The 15,334-nt window shown below is 53.1% G+C and overlaps 2 protein-coding genes across 2 annotated transcripts; both read left to right on the top strand.

The window, feature by feature from the left end:
* Nucleotides 1-1,589: 1,589 nt before the first annotated feature.
* Nucleotides 1,590-15,334, top strand: HSPBAP1 (HSPB1 associated protein 1). Its single transcript, XM_078619449.1, has 7 exons — nucleotides 1,590-1,693; nucleotides 6,568-7,493; nucleotides 8,673-8,809; nucleotides 10,127-10,313; nucleotides 10,775-10,858; nucleotides 12,222-12,332; nucleotides 12,841-15,334. Exons 1-7 carry the CDS (start codon nucleotides 1,666-1,668, stop codon nucleotides 13,294-13,296), a joined length of 1,929 nt encoding a protein of 642 aa, XP_078475575.1. The 5' UTR covers nucleotides 1,590-1,665; the 3' UTR covers nucleotides 13,297-15,334.
* C63H1orf74 (chromosome 63 C1orf74 homolog) lies at nucleotides 3,311-6,368 on the top strand (the record flags this gene model as incomplete). The annotated part of the gene is made up of 2 exons (XM_078619648.1): nucleotides 3,311-3,440; nucleotides 4,460-6,368. Coding segments are annotated over 2 exons (1,218 nt in total), but the record flags the coding sequence as incomplete, so codon positions are not given.

The raw sequence follows: 15,334 nt of genomic DNA, 5'->3' as shown, positions 1-15,334 counted from the left end.
GTAGAATAATACATAGTGTTATATTAAAATGTATAAGGTATAGGGTGGTTTATAGCAATACAGTATGTAATTTAATGTTGGGTTTGTCTATGGCAGTATATAGTACGGTATAGACGCGTGTGATGTAAGAGAATAAAGTTTAGATGGAAGCATATTATATAATTTTTTACAACGTAGAATTTTGTATGTATTACTTACTGTTAGTAACTCAGCTTATTGTAGAATATAGTTCGTATACTGATGATGCTATGTAGTTTATACTTTAGTTTGTTATGCAGTTTATACTTTAGTTTTTTTACGTGGTTGTTTAGTAACTGCAGCTACATACTATTAACATTCCTTTCCTTTGTTAATGCTACCCCCCCTCCCCCCCCCCCCTTTGATGCTGCTAATCCTGCATAATGCACGGGCATAGTATTGATTTGGAACCCCCCCAGCCCACCTCCTACGCATTTTCCATATGCTGAATTCCTCTTGATATGCAAATTAATTTGTCTAGGCGCTCTTCTTCCCACCTCCCCCCCTCTAACCCAGCTTAAATATACGCTCCAAGCTTGGTGGTGTTTCATTCTTCGCCTGAGGACGGCTGCTTGCGTTGTGGCCGAAACGTCGTGAGAATTGTTTTATTATGTTTTATTTTTATTATTTTATTACTTCCCTTCTACGTGACTTCACCGAAAGAACCAAGAATACTTGTGGTCATAATGTAAAAAAAAAGTACTCTGATAGGAAAATGCATTGTCTTTGAAACTGATTGGTCCACACCAGATATAAAATTGTAGTCGAATCATACTCTTAGGTGTTTTCGGTAAAGTCACGTAGGTAAAATAACAATAAGAAAATGAATAATAATTAATGAATATAACTCAATTAAATCACGACGTTTCGGAGGCAACAGCTAAATTTAGCTGTGACGGTTCCACCTGATGAAGGAAGCTTGTGTCGCCTCCGAAACGTCGTGATTTCATTGAGTTATTTTCTTCTTCTTGGTTCTTTCGGTAAAGTCACGTAGAAGGGAAATAATAAAATAATAAAAATAAAACATAATAAAATAATTCTCACGACGTTTCGGCCACAACGCAAGCAGCCGTCCTCAGGTGGATACTCATTTAATTTTATTATGTTTTATGTTTATTATTTTATTATTTCCCTTCTACGTGACCTTACCGAAAGAACCAAGAAGATGAATCCCTGCAGTCACGAAAGCTTTAAATCGAAATTTTGAGTTATTTCTATTTATTAATATTATTTTATTATTATTATTTTTTTACCTACGTGACTTTACCGAAAAAACCTAAGAGTATGAATCCTTGCAGTCACGAAAGCTTCAAATCTAGAATGTTGTCGAATCATCTGGGCGAGTGGGGGGGGGGGGAGTGGCGTGGATTGTGACTCACCCAATAATAATAAACATTTATTTTTGCGTAACAATTTTTTTTAATACATATAGAAAAGTATATTCTTATACGCGCTAATCCATGGTTGAAAAATATATATTTGAAAAAAAAATCTGTGTTCGTCTAATAATTAATCGATTCGGTATTCCCATCAGGCGATATCCGAGGGCAGGCGATATCCGAGGACAGGCGATATCCGAGGACAGCCCCGGACGGGGTCCTGGTGCTGGCGGGGGGGGGTCCTTGGTGTGTATACCTCCGTGCAGCAATGGCGACGTCCATTGGCGACCACGCGGGTACGTTCTGCCAACGTCTTGCTACGTCTTGACAACGTCTTGACTCTGTCGTGACCACGCGTGTACGTTCTGCCAACGTCTTGACTCTTTCTCTCATCATCACGGTGGCTAGGAGATGTTAGCTACCTCGCCTGGTGTACAGGAGGTCGTGGGTTCGATCCCTACCCTGACGCCTGCTGCTGTATATTTGGAGTTTGCGTGTCTCTCTCATCATCATCACGGTGGCTAGGAGATGTTGACGACCTCGCCTGGTGTGCAGGAGGTCGTGGGTTCGATCCCGACACTGACGCCTGCTGCTGTGTATTTGGAGTTTGCGTGTCTCTCTCATCATCATCACGGTGGCTAGGAGATGTTGACGACCTCGCCTGGTGTGCAGGAGGTCGTGGGTTCGATCCCGACACTGACGCCTGCTGCTGTGTATTTGGAGTTTGCGTCTCTCTCGATCTCTCCCCGTGGCCGCGTGGATATCCCTCCGGGTTTTTCCTCCACATTTATAATCAATGTGCGTTTAAGAGTCAAGTACTTGCCTGCTGCTGCTGCTATAAATGTCGACGCTTTGAGGATGAATAATAATAAGCCCACTCCGTTGAGCTGCGATCATTTGCGATAGAAGCAATGTTGCATCTGACAGAGTGCTATGTAGCAGCTCAGTGGGGCCTTACCCACTAAAACTAAAACAACATTTCGATTTAAAGCTTCTTTCGTGACTGCAGGGGTTCATATTCTTGGTTCTTTCGGTAAAGTCACGTAGAAGGGAAATAATAAAATAATAAAAAGAAAACGATAAAATTCTCACGACGTTTCGATTGCAACACAAGCAATCATCATCAGGTGTGAAATCCACAGCAAGAACATTTGAAAAAAGTGGCGGTTTTTTCTCAACCGCCAGTTGCTGTCCGTGGTGCTGACTCTAGATTTGAAGGTAAAGAAAAAAAAGATGGTTATCTATGGGCTTAACTCGTGCTAATCTCCTGCCCAACCGCCCGCGACGCCACACGGCCTGACGCATGTGAGTTTATAGGTCTCTGTGTGAGTCTATAGGTCTCTGTGTGAGTCTATAGGTCTCTGTGTGAGTCTATAGGTCTCTGTGTGAGTCTATAGGTCTCTGTGAGTCTATGTATGTATGTTGAACTTCTTTCTCACCGTACGTAGCCAACCGCGCTAATCGTAGGTTGCGGGGGGAAGGTGACAACACAAACTCGACACACGTGAAGTTTCGTCAATCTGGGCTATGATTTAAAAGTGCCACAGTTCCCAGTGGCTACCTAATATCCGGGAGGAAGAGAGCGTTCCAGACGGCCGCGGGAGCAGCGCATCTGAAAGCGCCTCCGCTGCCGAACAGTGCGAGAGACAAACGTCCGACAGATGGCTGGAGGGCAAATCGATGAGCGAAGTCTGTGGGAACGGCAACCACGGTCGTCGCGATATCAAAATGACAGCAAGGTGAACTACGACCGCCTATGCGAGTGCTGGATCATCAATCTACCTCCTCTGCTTTACGTTGACTTCTACATCAAGAGCTGGACCGGGTTGGGGTGTTGCAGTTCGGCTTTGAAGGGGAATCTTTGGCGTTAGGATTTCAGCCCCAAGGGACGTCCCTCAGACCCGCTATAACCCCTCCTCCTTGCGCAGAATTTGCGTGGACAGGTTTGTCTCGGCCTTTCAAAAACACACGGGGCTGCCTTGTTTCTCCCAAGAGGCCCACAATGGCCGCGTCAAAGACACGGAGCCAGAATCAATATTAATTGTACGTACGTATGCGCGCGCTTGGAACGTATCCCTCGTAGCGAATAACGAGGGAGAATTTTTCATGATAAACGTTTTTGGGTCAGATCGCGTTATTTATAAATGTGTCGTAACCCTCCACCACCCCGACACTGCCAAACAGTAAAAAATGTGTCACGTTTACAAAAGACAAATAGTTCACCACTTTAGCCCACCGGTGTGTTGAAGAGTGATTTAACATCACTCCCGACCAAGCAACTTGGCGGGTTTTGGTGTGGCTTGTCAATGGTGGTTCTCCTCGGCTAAACTGGGCCCCCCACCACCGCCGCAGTCGTAATGTGGAATTTCCACAGTCCTGGTTCAGTGTCGCCTACCGAGATGATAATCGCCCGGTGCTCGTTTGAGCAGAGAGCCTGGATGTGGTAGGTAATGCTCAATATTCTATTCTTGCTCTCCAGCCTAAAGGCCCGGCAAGTATCTTTCTTTGATGACAAATTACAATCCGCTAATTGCACTGGACAAACTAATATATCCGCAATATAAATACTATTGTACAGCGCCTTTGCCAAATCCACTGCTGCACGAGCGCCTTCCCACGCCGTGCGGATCAAAGAGATTTGCTGTTGTGGCCATACTTGACCCCTCCAGTCGGTGTTGGTTGGTAGAGCTGGGTGGTTGTTGGGGTTTTACTCGGAGGCTGCGAGTTCAAATCCAAGTTGGGGGTTAACTCGGCTCCATCATCCCTCGGGGGTGGATAAAATACCACTTTATTGGCGAAGTCAACAGTGGTTCAAAAGAGAGAAGTGGCCCCCAACATGGGAAGGTGGAGTTTCCACCAAGGGCACCGCCCACCAGTACCACGAGCGCCCCGCCCAAAGCCACTTTGAACTTTGACTTGCGACGGATCGAACCGGGCCTTGTGGGACCTTGCGGGCTTGGTGGGCAGCACTGGGGGTCACCTTCCTGATCGCCCCGTCCTCCCGTCCTCCCTCGCCCTCCTTCCCTGTCCGATTTCCTCCCCACCCCCCCAACTGTCACCAGACGAGGTCGCGACCCCATCAGTAGGGCCCCGGCTGCGTGCGCTGGCGCGGGCGACGCTAGGTCGCCTGGCGGGGCCGTCCGGGTCGTCGTCGGGGACGGCGCGCGGAGTGGCGAGCGACCTGGCGGCCGTGCTCCTCGGCCTCAAGCCGTGCCTCGTGTACGACGCGTCGGCGGCGAGCGCCGCGCGCGTGCTGGCCTTCGCCCGGGGCCTAGCGGCCCTGGGCCACCTGCCGCCGGGATGCCTCGCCGTCGTCGAGCTGAGCGGGCGGCCCCTGGTGGTGGGGTCGGCGGGGGCGGCGGCCGCGTCGCTGAGGCGGCGGCTCGCGCGCGGCCTCCCCGGCGTCGTTGACGTGACGGCGGGGAGGCCGCCGGCGCCGCTGGACTCGCGGCAGCTGGAGACCCTGAGCGGCGACGTGCGGGCGCTGTGCGACGCGCTGGAGGCTCGCGAGCGGAACCGACGCCGCCGGGGAGCGGGACGAGGCGGAGAAACGGAGGAGCGGGACGGAGGGGACGGGGCAGGAGGCGGGGAGCGGGAAGACGACGGTGACGGGAGGGAGAACGGCGACTCGGGAAGCGACGTCGGGAAATTGACGGGGGAAGCGTCGAGCGACGGCGGGGCGGGGAAACGTTACGACGCGGCACGGGGCGAAGACGAGGAGACGCGGGGCGAAGACGCGGGTGGTGAGGGCGACGTCTACGACCTCCTGGCGATCCCGGACGAGCTCTCTGCCGGCTGGAACCTGTGCACCGTGTACGGGCTGCTGCTGGGCTACCCGGTGTGCTACTGGTTCCGCTGCGACGACCCCGCCGACGGCACGGGCAGCGCGCTGGACGGCGAGCCGTTGGCGGTCCACCGCGCCGTCGCCGAGCTGCGGGTGCCCGACCGAGGAGGCGGTGGGGCAGACGGCGGCGCGGGTCTCCGGCACACCCTCTGCTCGTTCAGCGTCCCCGTGCGGCTGGCGGAGGCGCTGGCGCCGCTGGTGGAAGAGTGGCGCGCCGACATGAGACGGGCGTTCGCCCGGCAGCGCCGATTTTGCCGCTTGGAGCTGGAGGAGAGCCGCGTGTGCCTGTCCCGCGTTGCGCTCTGAACGCCGTGCCCCTTTTTCCACGGGCACATCAGAACCCCCCCCCCCCTCCTCCGCCCCCCCCAAGCTTAGCCCCGCAAACGGAATATAAGCGGGAGCAGCGTTACGTTCGAGGTCGGTGATTGAAGATTCAAGACGGAGCTACACGTTGCTGCTGCTGCCCCGTCAGTCATCTCCATCGACCACTTGGCGGCTCGTCCAGCCAGCCACCGCCCGCTCCCGGCACGCCGCCAGCCAGCGGCGAAGCCGAGAGTGGGTGAACGCAGCTCGCGGAGAACAATACGCCATCCGCGAGAGGGAGGGAGAAGTCGGTTGTAACCAGAAGCTTTAATAAAGAAAGAATGAGTAAAGTTTCACCGCCGTCGGAGACTATTATTACACGAACACCAAACTGAATCCGCTTTCAAGGAATCCTGTCTGCATTAACCACACGGTACTCGTGGTGAACATGCCAACAAAAAAACACGCTCCGATAATATACAGCGAGGGAAAAAAGTATTTGATCCCCTGCTGATTTTGTACGTTTGCCCACTGACAAAGAAATGATGAGTCTATAATTTTAATGGTAGGTTTATTTGAACAGTGAGAGACAAAATCCCTCCAGAGATGTGTGCAAACCTGGTGACCAACTACAAAAAACGTCTGACCTCTGTGATTGTCAACAAGGGTTTTACTACCAAGTACTAAATCATGTTTTGCAGAGGGGTCAAATACTTATTTCCCTCATTAAAATGCAAATCAATTCATAACATTTTTGACATGCGTTTTTCTGGATTTTTGTTGTTATTCTGTCTCTCACTGTTCAAATAAACCTACCATTCAAATTATAGACTGATCATTTCTTTGTCAGTGGGCAAACGTACAAAATCAGCAGGGGATCAAATACTTTTTTCCCTCGCTGTATATGCATCCGTTGTCTTTGCAACTGATTGTTCCACACCAGAAACTGCTTTCTTATACGCTCCAATAAAACACGTGGCGCTCGCTCGCTCGCCCTCTCGTTCCCGATTTGCGACTTCGCAGACGCCACCGCCGGCGCCGATGCAGCCGATGCAGCCGCGCCGCTGGCGACAGCCTCCCTCCACGAGGCGCTGTTCGGAAAGGCGCCACCGGGGAACCTCCGTCACCGCCTCCGGTTGCGCCGCCCGGCCGTGTTTTCCGGCCTCGCCCGCTCTTGGCCGGCTATGGGCTGGAGCCCCGCGGCACTGGCGGACATGATGGGCGAGCGCCGGCTCATGTTCCGCGTCGGGCCCAAGCGGCGCCCTGCCGAGTCGGCGGCGGAGATGGAGCCCGAGTTCGAGACGGAGTGCGGTCACGTCCTCGCCACGGTGGCGGAGTTTGTCGCGTGGGTCGACGCTGAAGGGGACGACGAAGGGGTGAAGGCGGGGGACGACGATGGGGATGACGATGGGGTGAACGAACGGGTGAACGAACGGGTAGGCGACAATGGGGGGAAAGAAGGGGTGGGCGACGATGGGATGAACGAAGGGGTGAACGAAGGGAAGGGCGACGATGGGATGAACGATGGGGTGAACGAACGGGTGGGTGACGATGGGGGGAAAGAAGGGGTGGGCGACAAGGGGGTGAACGAAGGGAAGGGCGACGATGGGATGAACGATGGGATGAACGAAGGGGTGGGCGACAAGGGGGTTAACAAAGTGGCCAGCGACGATGGGATGAACGAAGGGGTGAACGAAGGGGCGAACAATGGGATGAACGATGGGATGAACGATGGGATGAACGATGGGGTGAACGAAGGGAAGGGCGACGATGGGATGAGCGAAGGGGCGAACCAAGGGGGGGTGGGCGACGATGGGGTGGCTGCCACAGGGGCGAGACGAGCGGCGGACGTTGGCGCGCTGCGTGGAGTGTCGCGCCGCGACTCGTGGCTCTACGCCGACTACATGCACATGGCGCTGCTCTTCCGGGACCACCCCGACTTGCTCAAGGTAACGAGCGAGCCGGAGCCGGGGGGAAGGGACCCGATAACCTAAGAGGGATGTTAGATTCTAGATTTGAAGCTTTCGTGACTGCAAGGATTCATTTTCTTAGGTTTTTTCGGTAAAGTCACGTAGGTAAAAAATTGTAATTAATAAAAGTAAAATAAAAATCACGACGTTTCGGAGGCAACACAAGCCTCCGTCTTGATACAGCTATCGTGCTGTGACGGTTCCACCTAAAGACGGAGGCTTGTGTTGCCTCCGAAACGTCGTGATTTTTATTTTACTTTTATTAATTAAAATTTTTTTACCTACGTGACTTTACCGAAAAAACCTAAAAATAGGGACGTTAGAATTTTGGTAACGAATGCCGCGGACAAGGAGGGGCGCTCCGGTAGAGCCCCGACCGATGCCGATGCTGACACCGATTTTTAAAGAGGTTCTAATCCACCGATTGCCGATGATATATTGACCGACGCTTTGTCAAAAAAATGTGACATTTTGAAATCTTTTTGAAAAAGTTATTTGAGAATTTGAACCTTACTATTGTAGTGTTGTACTCACACAGTCTTAACTTTCCACCTATGTCACTTTATTTACCTTGCTTCCAGTGTGGATGTTCCTCACTCTACACTAAACACACACACACCCTTCGTTCCGAACTCCCCGACTTCCCTTCACTGACCTCCGCACGCCCCGTGTGCGGTAACCACTCCATCTCCCCCACTTAGACTCTGCTATCCTCTCACTATCCTGACTCCGGACTTAAAGCTTTCGTGACTGCAGGAATTCATTTTCTTGGGTCTTTCGGTAAAGCCTTTGAACCTATCTACGTGACTTTACCGAAAGACCCAAGAATAAGAATATCTTTGGTTCTTTCGGTAAAGTCACGTCGGTAGAAAAATAATAGATCACGACGTTTCGATCGCAACACAAGCAATCGTCATCGTACAGCATCGCGGCGGTCGTGTTGCTACGGTTTTCTGCGGCGAGTGACGACGTCTTTAAACACAGCGGCGCTACTACGCCTCTCTAAATAAAATTATTCGGCGGTGAACGGGACACCCACCCGCCCACACCCTACAACTTGCAGACGTCTTGGAACGGCGAAGGGTTAGTGGCCTTAACGGATCGTCCCAGCATCATCTCTGATCGTTGTGGGGGGTGGCGGGTGGCGGTTACTTTCAGGGGCTGCGCTGGGAGGAGCTGGGCTTCCTGGGGCGGTGCGGAGCCGACAGCACGCTGTGGCTGGGCAGCGAGGGAGCCAACACGCCCTGTCACTTTGACACCTACGGCTTCAACCTCGTGCTGCAGATCTACGGGCGGTGAGCGGAGTGGCGCCGCTCCGTTCTCATACAGTGCCGACCTCATTACAGACCAATTCAGAACGTATTGGTCGCCCCGTGCCCCCTTATACATCTCAACGTTCATCCTACAAAGTGCCATCACCAGGGAGAAACACAAACAAATGGACACAAACACATTTTTGTTGTCCGTATTGAAACGGCTGTTATGCCGTATGGACCGGAAAACTGTACAAGAGTATGGATAAACCATATGGATTGACATTACAATACACTACACTATTATACGCTACATTACCACAATTACACACCTGTCAACCCCTTATCAGTGCCGACCTTATTACAGGCCAATGCAGACCTTATTGGTCACCCCGTGCCCCTTAAACATCTCAACGCTCATCCCACAAAGTCCCATCACAAGGGAGAAACACAAATATACAAAAAACTACTTGCCATATTGAAGCGGCTGTACGGGCGTGGCGCTGGCCACATCACCCCCCCCCCCCCTCGTGTGCCGTGCCGGCCTTCTTTACGCGCTCGCTAACACCACTTGCCCCAGCGGTCTGTCAAGGCTGCACTGGTGGATCTTTCACCATTGGAACCTCATTTGCCAGTAAAAAATATGATAATTGGTTTTTTACCCATTTATCTGGCAACAAAACTGACACCTTTTTTTACAAGGAGTCATGTTTGCATAGACCACAATACCTGCAGTCATAATGCAAACAAAAAACACAACTTTGATAATGTGTGCACTGTCCTTGAAGTTGATTGGTCCACACCCGAGACAGCTTTCCTTAGAGCCTAGTCTCACATGGGTTGGACCAGATGACGCCAAAAGGCGCAACTTCAAGGACAGTGCATACATGATCAGAGTTATGTTTTTTGTTTGCATTACGGCTGCAGGTATTGTGGTCTATGCAAACATGACTCCTTGTAAAAAAGGTGTCAGTTTTGTTGGCAGATAAAAGGGTAAAAAACCAATTATCATAATTTTTTACTGGCAAATGAGGTACCAATGGTATAAATGCTTACCCCGAGCTCTCATACTCTGATGGTGCATTGCCTTTGAGTTGTGCACCTTTTGGCGTCATCTGGTCCAACGCCATGTGAGACTAGGCTCTAAGGAAAGCTGTCTCGGGTGTGGACCAATCAACTTCAAGGACAGTGCACATATTATCAAAGTTGTGTTTTTTGTTTGCATTATGGCTGCAGGTATTGTGGTCTATGCAAACATGACTCCTTGTAAAAAAGGTGTCAGTTTTTTTGCCAGATAAAAGGGTAAAAAACCAATTATCACGGTGGATCTTTGTTTGTTGTTGTTGTTGTGCCACGCAGGAAGCGCTGGCACCTGTTTCCCCCGGGCGACTCGCCGCTCCTGCAGCCGACGCGAGTCCCCTACGAGGAGTCGAGCGTCTTCAGCCGCGTGCACCCGCTAAGCGTGCACCCGCTAAGCCCCGGCCAGCAGTGCTCACGCCGGCTGAGCCGGGCACACCGCCACCGCATCACGCTGCTGCCTGGCCAGGTACCGGGGTGGGTGGGGGGTGGGGGGGGGTGGGAGGGGCGGGTGGGAGGGGTGGGGGGGGTGGGGGGTGGGAGGGGTGGGAGGGGGGGTGGGAGGGGTGGGAGGGGGGGTGGGGGGGTGGGAGGGGTAGGAAGGGGGTTGGGTGGGTGGGCGGGAGGGGGGCGGGAGGGGGTGTGGAAGGGAGGGGGGGGTGGGTGGGGTGGGAGGGGGGGTGGGTGGGGTGGGAGGGGGGGTGGGTGGGGTGGGAGGGGGGGTGGGAGGAGTGGTGGGAGGAGTGGTGGGAGGAGTGGTTGCGTGAGACTGACGAGGTGAGCGTCTTTGTGGGAGGAGTGGTAGGATGAGTGGTTTTGTGGGAGGAGTGGTGGGATGAGTGGTTGCGTGAGACTGATGAGGTGAGCGTCTTTGTGGGAGGAGTGGTGGGATGAGTGGTTTGCGTGCTCTCCGGCTACCTGTTGGCACAGATCCTGTTTGTGCCGCCCCTCTGGTGGCACTACGTGGAGAGCCTGGACCAGGCCACGGTGAGCGCCAACACGTGGGTGGAGCTGGTGAGTTCCTCTCTTCCTGTCGCTCACGCGGTCACCACACAGCCGGTTCTGTTCAATCTCCCGGCGCGGCAGGTGACGGTGCGGGTTTCTTAAACCGCCCCCTCCCCGCCCGCCTCGCCATCGCCTCTGTCCACTCGGCAGCAACGGGTACACAGCAGTTTGGCCGATCGGCAGGTCCGCGCGTGCGGCGGGGTCAAGTGTGGGCACGTGGCCACCGCTGCCGATGCGTCTGGCGACAATGGAACTTTATGGCGGGACCTGTTGTGTATTGTTCTTATTGTGTATTGTCATTGTTCTATACTGTTATTGTTGTTTGTTGCCATTGTTGTTTACTGTTGTTGTGTATTGTCATTGTTCTTTACTGTTATTGTTGTTTATTGCCATTGTTGTTTACTGTTGTTGTGTATTGTCATTGTTCTTTACTGTTATTGTTGTTTGTTGCCATTGTTGTTTACTGTTGTTGTGCATTGTCATTGTTCTTTATTGTGATTTTGTAGTCATTGTTATTTAGGGGCCGTCCATAAATGACGTCACGCACCTGGGGGGGGTGGGGGTTGAGAAATGTGACGTCACATCAAAATGCGCAACTGTAAATGTAGACAACACGTTCTACTTAATTAAATAGACTTTTTGATAAATGTTTTCTCCTACAACATCAGAGTGCAGCGCCACATTAAATACACACTACAATGACAATAGTTTAAAGCCATTTGAAGCATGTTTTATTTTTTGGGGGGGGAGGGGGGGTCAAAAATCGTCCAAAATCGCGTGACGTCATTTATGGAAGGCACCTATTGTCATTGTGTATTGTTAATGTTCTTTATTATTGTTGTGAATTGTCATTGTCTTAGCACGGTGGCTACACACGGCGCAAAAGAAGTCCAACGTACATAAATAGTGCATTGTTCTTTATTTGTATTGTTGTGTAGTTATTGTTCTTTCTGTTGTTTTCATTGTCGTCAGAGGTCGCAACCGGGTACCCGATACCCGTACCCTACCGGCCGGGTACGGGTACAGGTACCTGTTTGCGACCCTGGTGCGGCCGGGTACGGGTAGGCCGTGAGTCACTGGTGAGTCACCGTTTGTCACTCATTTCCCAACGTCTTGTCTCTTCTCACAATTCAAGTTCCTAGAATCAACCCACCCGCGCCTGCAACATGGCTTCATCCCAGAGGTCGCAATCGGGTACCCGTACCCTACCCGATACCCGGCAGGGTACGGGTAGGGTACGGGTACAAGTACCCGTTTGCGACCCTGGTGCGGCCGGGTACGGGTAAGGAATCAAAACCCGTTTGCGACCTCTGATTGCCGTACATTGTCATTGTTGTTGACTGTTTGTCGCTGATGGCTGTTGTGACCGTAGGAGTCGGACCACGAGGCTCGCCTGCAGGAGGCCCTGGCGCGGATCGTCGTCTGCGCCGTCAAGACCCAGCCTCACCCCGACAACCTGGCCCGCTGGCTCAACCCCTCCGAGGTCACGACCCTGACCCCTGACCTGAGCCATGACCTTAACCTCATTAACTATAACCCTAAAGTAGATAACCCCGCTCGCTGGCTCAATCCCTCCGAGGTCATTCCCCTGACCTGAACCATGACCTTTAACCCCTTTACCCATAACCCTGAGAATTAGAAGAAGTAAACGGTTTTAAGTGTCGTACTGCTGCTGCGTGGATCAAGAGGTCGCTTCAAGAAGGGATGTAGGACGCGGCTCTCCGCCGCCCGCTTCAGCGGGACGTTCTCCCGTGACGCCAGCATCCTGAGAAATCTCGCAGCGCAGCGCGGACTCCACGCCTCGTGACGCCGATCGTAGAGTCGGAATAAATCGGGGGGGGGGGGGCGGGAGGGCGCAGGGGGGGAAATACAAAATAATTTATAGGTCTCATTGCGTGGGAGTCACGTGACACGGGGTCGAGTAAGTTAAAGTTGAGATACTAACCCGCAAAACTCTCTCTCCCCTCCCCCCTCTCCGCCCGTCCTTCTAGGATGACGACGTCAGCTACGAGACGAACCTCCGCTACCTCAACGCGGCTCTCCGAGCTCTGCCCGGCTCCTCGCGGTCGGAAGCCGTCCCCCAGCGCCAGGGCGGCTCCCGCCCAGCGAAGAAGCGCAAGGCCGACGCGTCGACGCTCGGCAGCTGCTGCAGCTGCCACGGCGATCGCCACAGCCAGACTACGGGGGGCGAATCTCCGTCGGAAGGTCACGAGGGGGGCGGCGCTCCCAGCATGCCGTGCGGCGCTTTCCTCGTCCCGTCGGATCCCGGTTCCGACTCCCCAACCTCCGACGAGGAGGAACCCGCAGTGCGCGAGAGCCAGGGGGTTGTTGCCGGGGGTGCCGGCGGGGACGTTGCCGTGGATACGGACACGCTGCTGGAGTGCGTCGCTCACCCGGACGTGGTGAGGGAGATCGCGAGGCTGCTGAGGCAGCGGCTCAACGTGTAGGCGGCTCGCTTTTGCGGTGGCTTCGGTCGACGCCGCGACAGCAGCGCGCGGACGCCCTTCTCGCGAGTTTAAATTGCGAGGAAAAGAGAATGGAGCACGAGGCGCGCGGGGAGCAACACACACACGGCGGGGGTTGTCAATTTAATCCGGGTGTCGCATCTGAGCGGCCGTCCGTGCGACCGGATCTCACGCGACTCGATCGATCGCCCGCACGCGACTGCTTTGTCCGCGTCTCGGCGGGCAATTGCGTGGCTAAAGTGCGACTCGCACCCTCTCTACGGCAGCTGAGCCAGCCCCACCCCCCCCGCTCTCGTTCTGCGTTGTACTGCACGGCGAGGGGGGGAGGCGAGGGAGGGCGAAGGGAAGCGTGGTGGCATTGCCGCCGCCCGCCACTGAGAGGCCGGGGGAAACGACGGCGCGCCATGGAACTACGGGCCACGTGCGGGGTGAGCGTTCCCGAGGTCGATGTCCAGGCTCCTTGCCAAGGCCTCGGCCTGTAGAAGCCGTCAAAAAAGAAATGTGCCGGTTCAAGCGGTGAAACGTCCAGTGGCCTTGGAATAGTTCCATGACAGCTGCTTGTCCGTACGGTGGCTCGCGTCCCCGAGGTCGATGGCAGGCTCCTTGCTAAGGCCTCGGCCTGTAAAAGCCGTCAAAAAAGAAATGTGCCGGTTCAAGCGGTGAAACGTCTTGGAATAGTTCCACGACAGCTGCTTGTCCGTACGGTGGCTTTAATAAAACACTTTACGAGGTCGCACTCATTACAAAGTGCTGGCCACAAATGAACCACGGTGCCTCGCTGATGTCGTCAAGGAGGATAAACCATGAACCTCTCAGCAGCAGCAGCAGCGGCTTTTGGCTGCTGGCCATCGAACAAAGACGGTGGTCACCGCATGGTCGCGTGGCGCTTTCAGATGCGCTTCTGCGACCGTCTGGAACGCTCTTCCTTCCGATATCAGGAAACCACTGGAGCTATGCATTTTGAAATAATCTAGATTGAAAACTCTTTAGAACTGCTTTGTGTGTTTAGTTTTGTGTCCGTCCCCCCGCACCTCTGATTAAAACGGTTGGCTATGTACAGTGCGAAATAAGTTTAACATACATACATGATGGTGGTGATGTTGATGGTGGCGATGATGATGTTGATGGTGGCGATGATGATGTTGATTGTGATGTTGATGATGTTGATGGCGGTGACGGTGGCGATGATGGCGGTGATGGTGGCGATGGTGGCGATGATGTTGATGGTGGCGATGATGATGTTGATGGTGGCGATGATAGTGGTGTTGATGATGGTGTTGATGATGTTGATGGTGGCGATGATGGTGTTGACGGTGGCGGTGATGATGGTATTGATGATGATGGTGTTGATGGTGTTGATGGTGGCGATGATGGTGTTGATGGTGGCGATGATGATGTTGATGGTGGCGATGATGATGATGGTGTTGATGGTGGCGATGTTGTTGATGGTGATGATGATGTTGTTGATGGTGGCGATGTTGTTGGTGGCGATGATGATGATGGTGTTGATGGTGGCGATGATGTACCTTTCCTTGAGTGGCCCCCTGACGCTTGGGACAGGGTTGTGTGTGTGTATTGAACTTCTTTTGCACCGCACGTAGCCAACCATACTCATCGGCTTCAGGAGAAGTCCAGTCCAAGTGGGGGCAGTCTTCACATCTTCTGATGGAGTCAGGGTCTCTCCGACACTTTTAGCCTGGACCGTTCCCGTTTCAAAAGCGTCGGGCCATCTCTCGACCCGTCGTTTCAGCCACCAAGACCAACTTTATCTCCGAATTAGCACGGTGCGAAAGAAGTTCAACACCGAGGTGGGTTGATGAGCCCCAGGTGATTGCGTCAGGGGGTGCATCGCTGCAATTCCTCCTTTCGGAAGTGAATCGGTCTTGTCGTTCCAATGGGTTCCGTTATTTCCAGCCGTGTGTCGGGTATCCGCATGGGTCACGGTACAGACACAAACACCACAATGTTGATGTAAGGAAACATTTTTTTTGAACGAGTACAAATTAAATTATTTCTTTAA

The sequence above is a fragment of the Lampetra planeri genome, chromosome 63, assembly GCF_965212315.1.
Source record: "Lampetra planeri chromosome 63, kcLamPlan1.2.h2, whole genome shotgun sequence".
Taxonomy (NCBI): domain Eukaryota; kingdom Metazoa; phylum Chordata; class Hyperoartia; order Petromyzontiformes; family Petromyzontidae; genus Lampetra; species Lampetra planeri.
Note: the sequence above shows the minus strand (reverse complement) of the source record. Positions and strands in the feature narration are given on the sequence as shown.

What these genes read in the sequence shown, in the direction of transcription:
- HSPBAP1 (XM_078619449.1), top strand. Translation starts at nt 1,666, where the DNA reads ATGGCGACGTCCATTGGCGACCACGCGG. An exon ending in ACCACCCCGACTTGCTCAAG is followed by an intron (nt 7,494 to 8,672) that starts GTAACGAGCGAG and finishes GGTTACTTTCAG; the next exon opens with GGGCTGCGCTGGGAGGAGCT. An exon ending in CCAACACGTGGGTGGAGCTG is followed by an intron (nt 10,859 to 12,221) that starts GTGAGTTCCTCT and finishes TTGTGACCGTAG; the next exon opens with GAGTCGGACCACGAGGCTCG.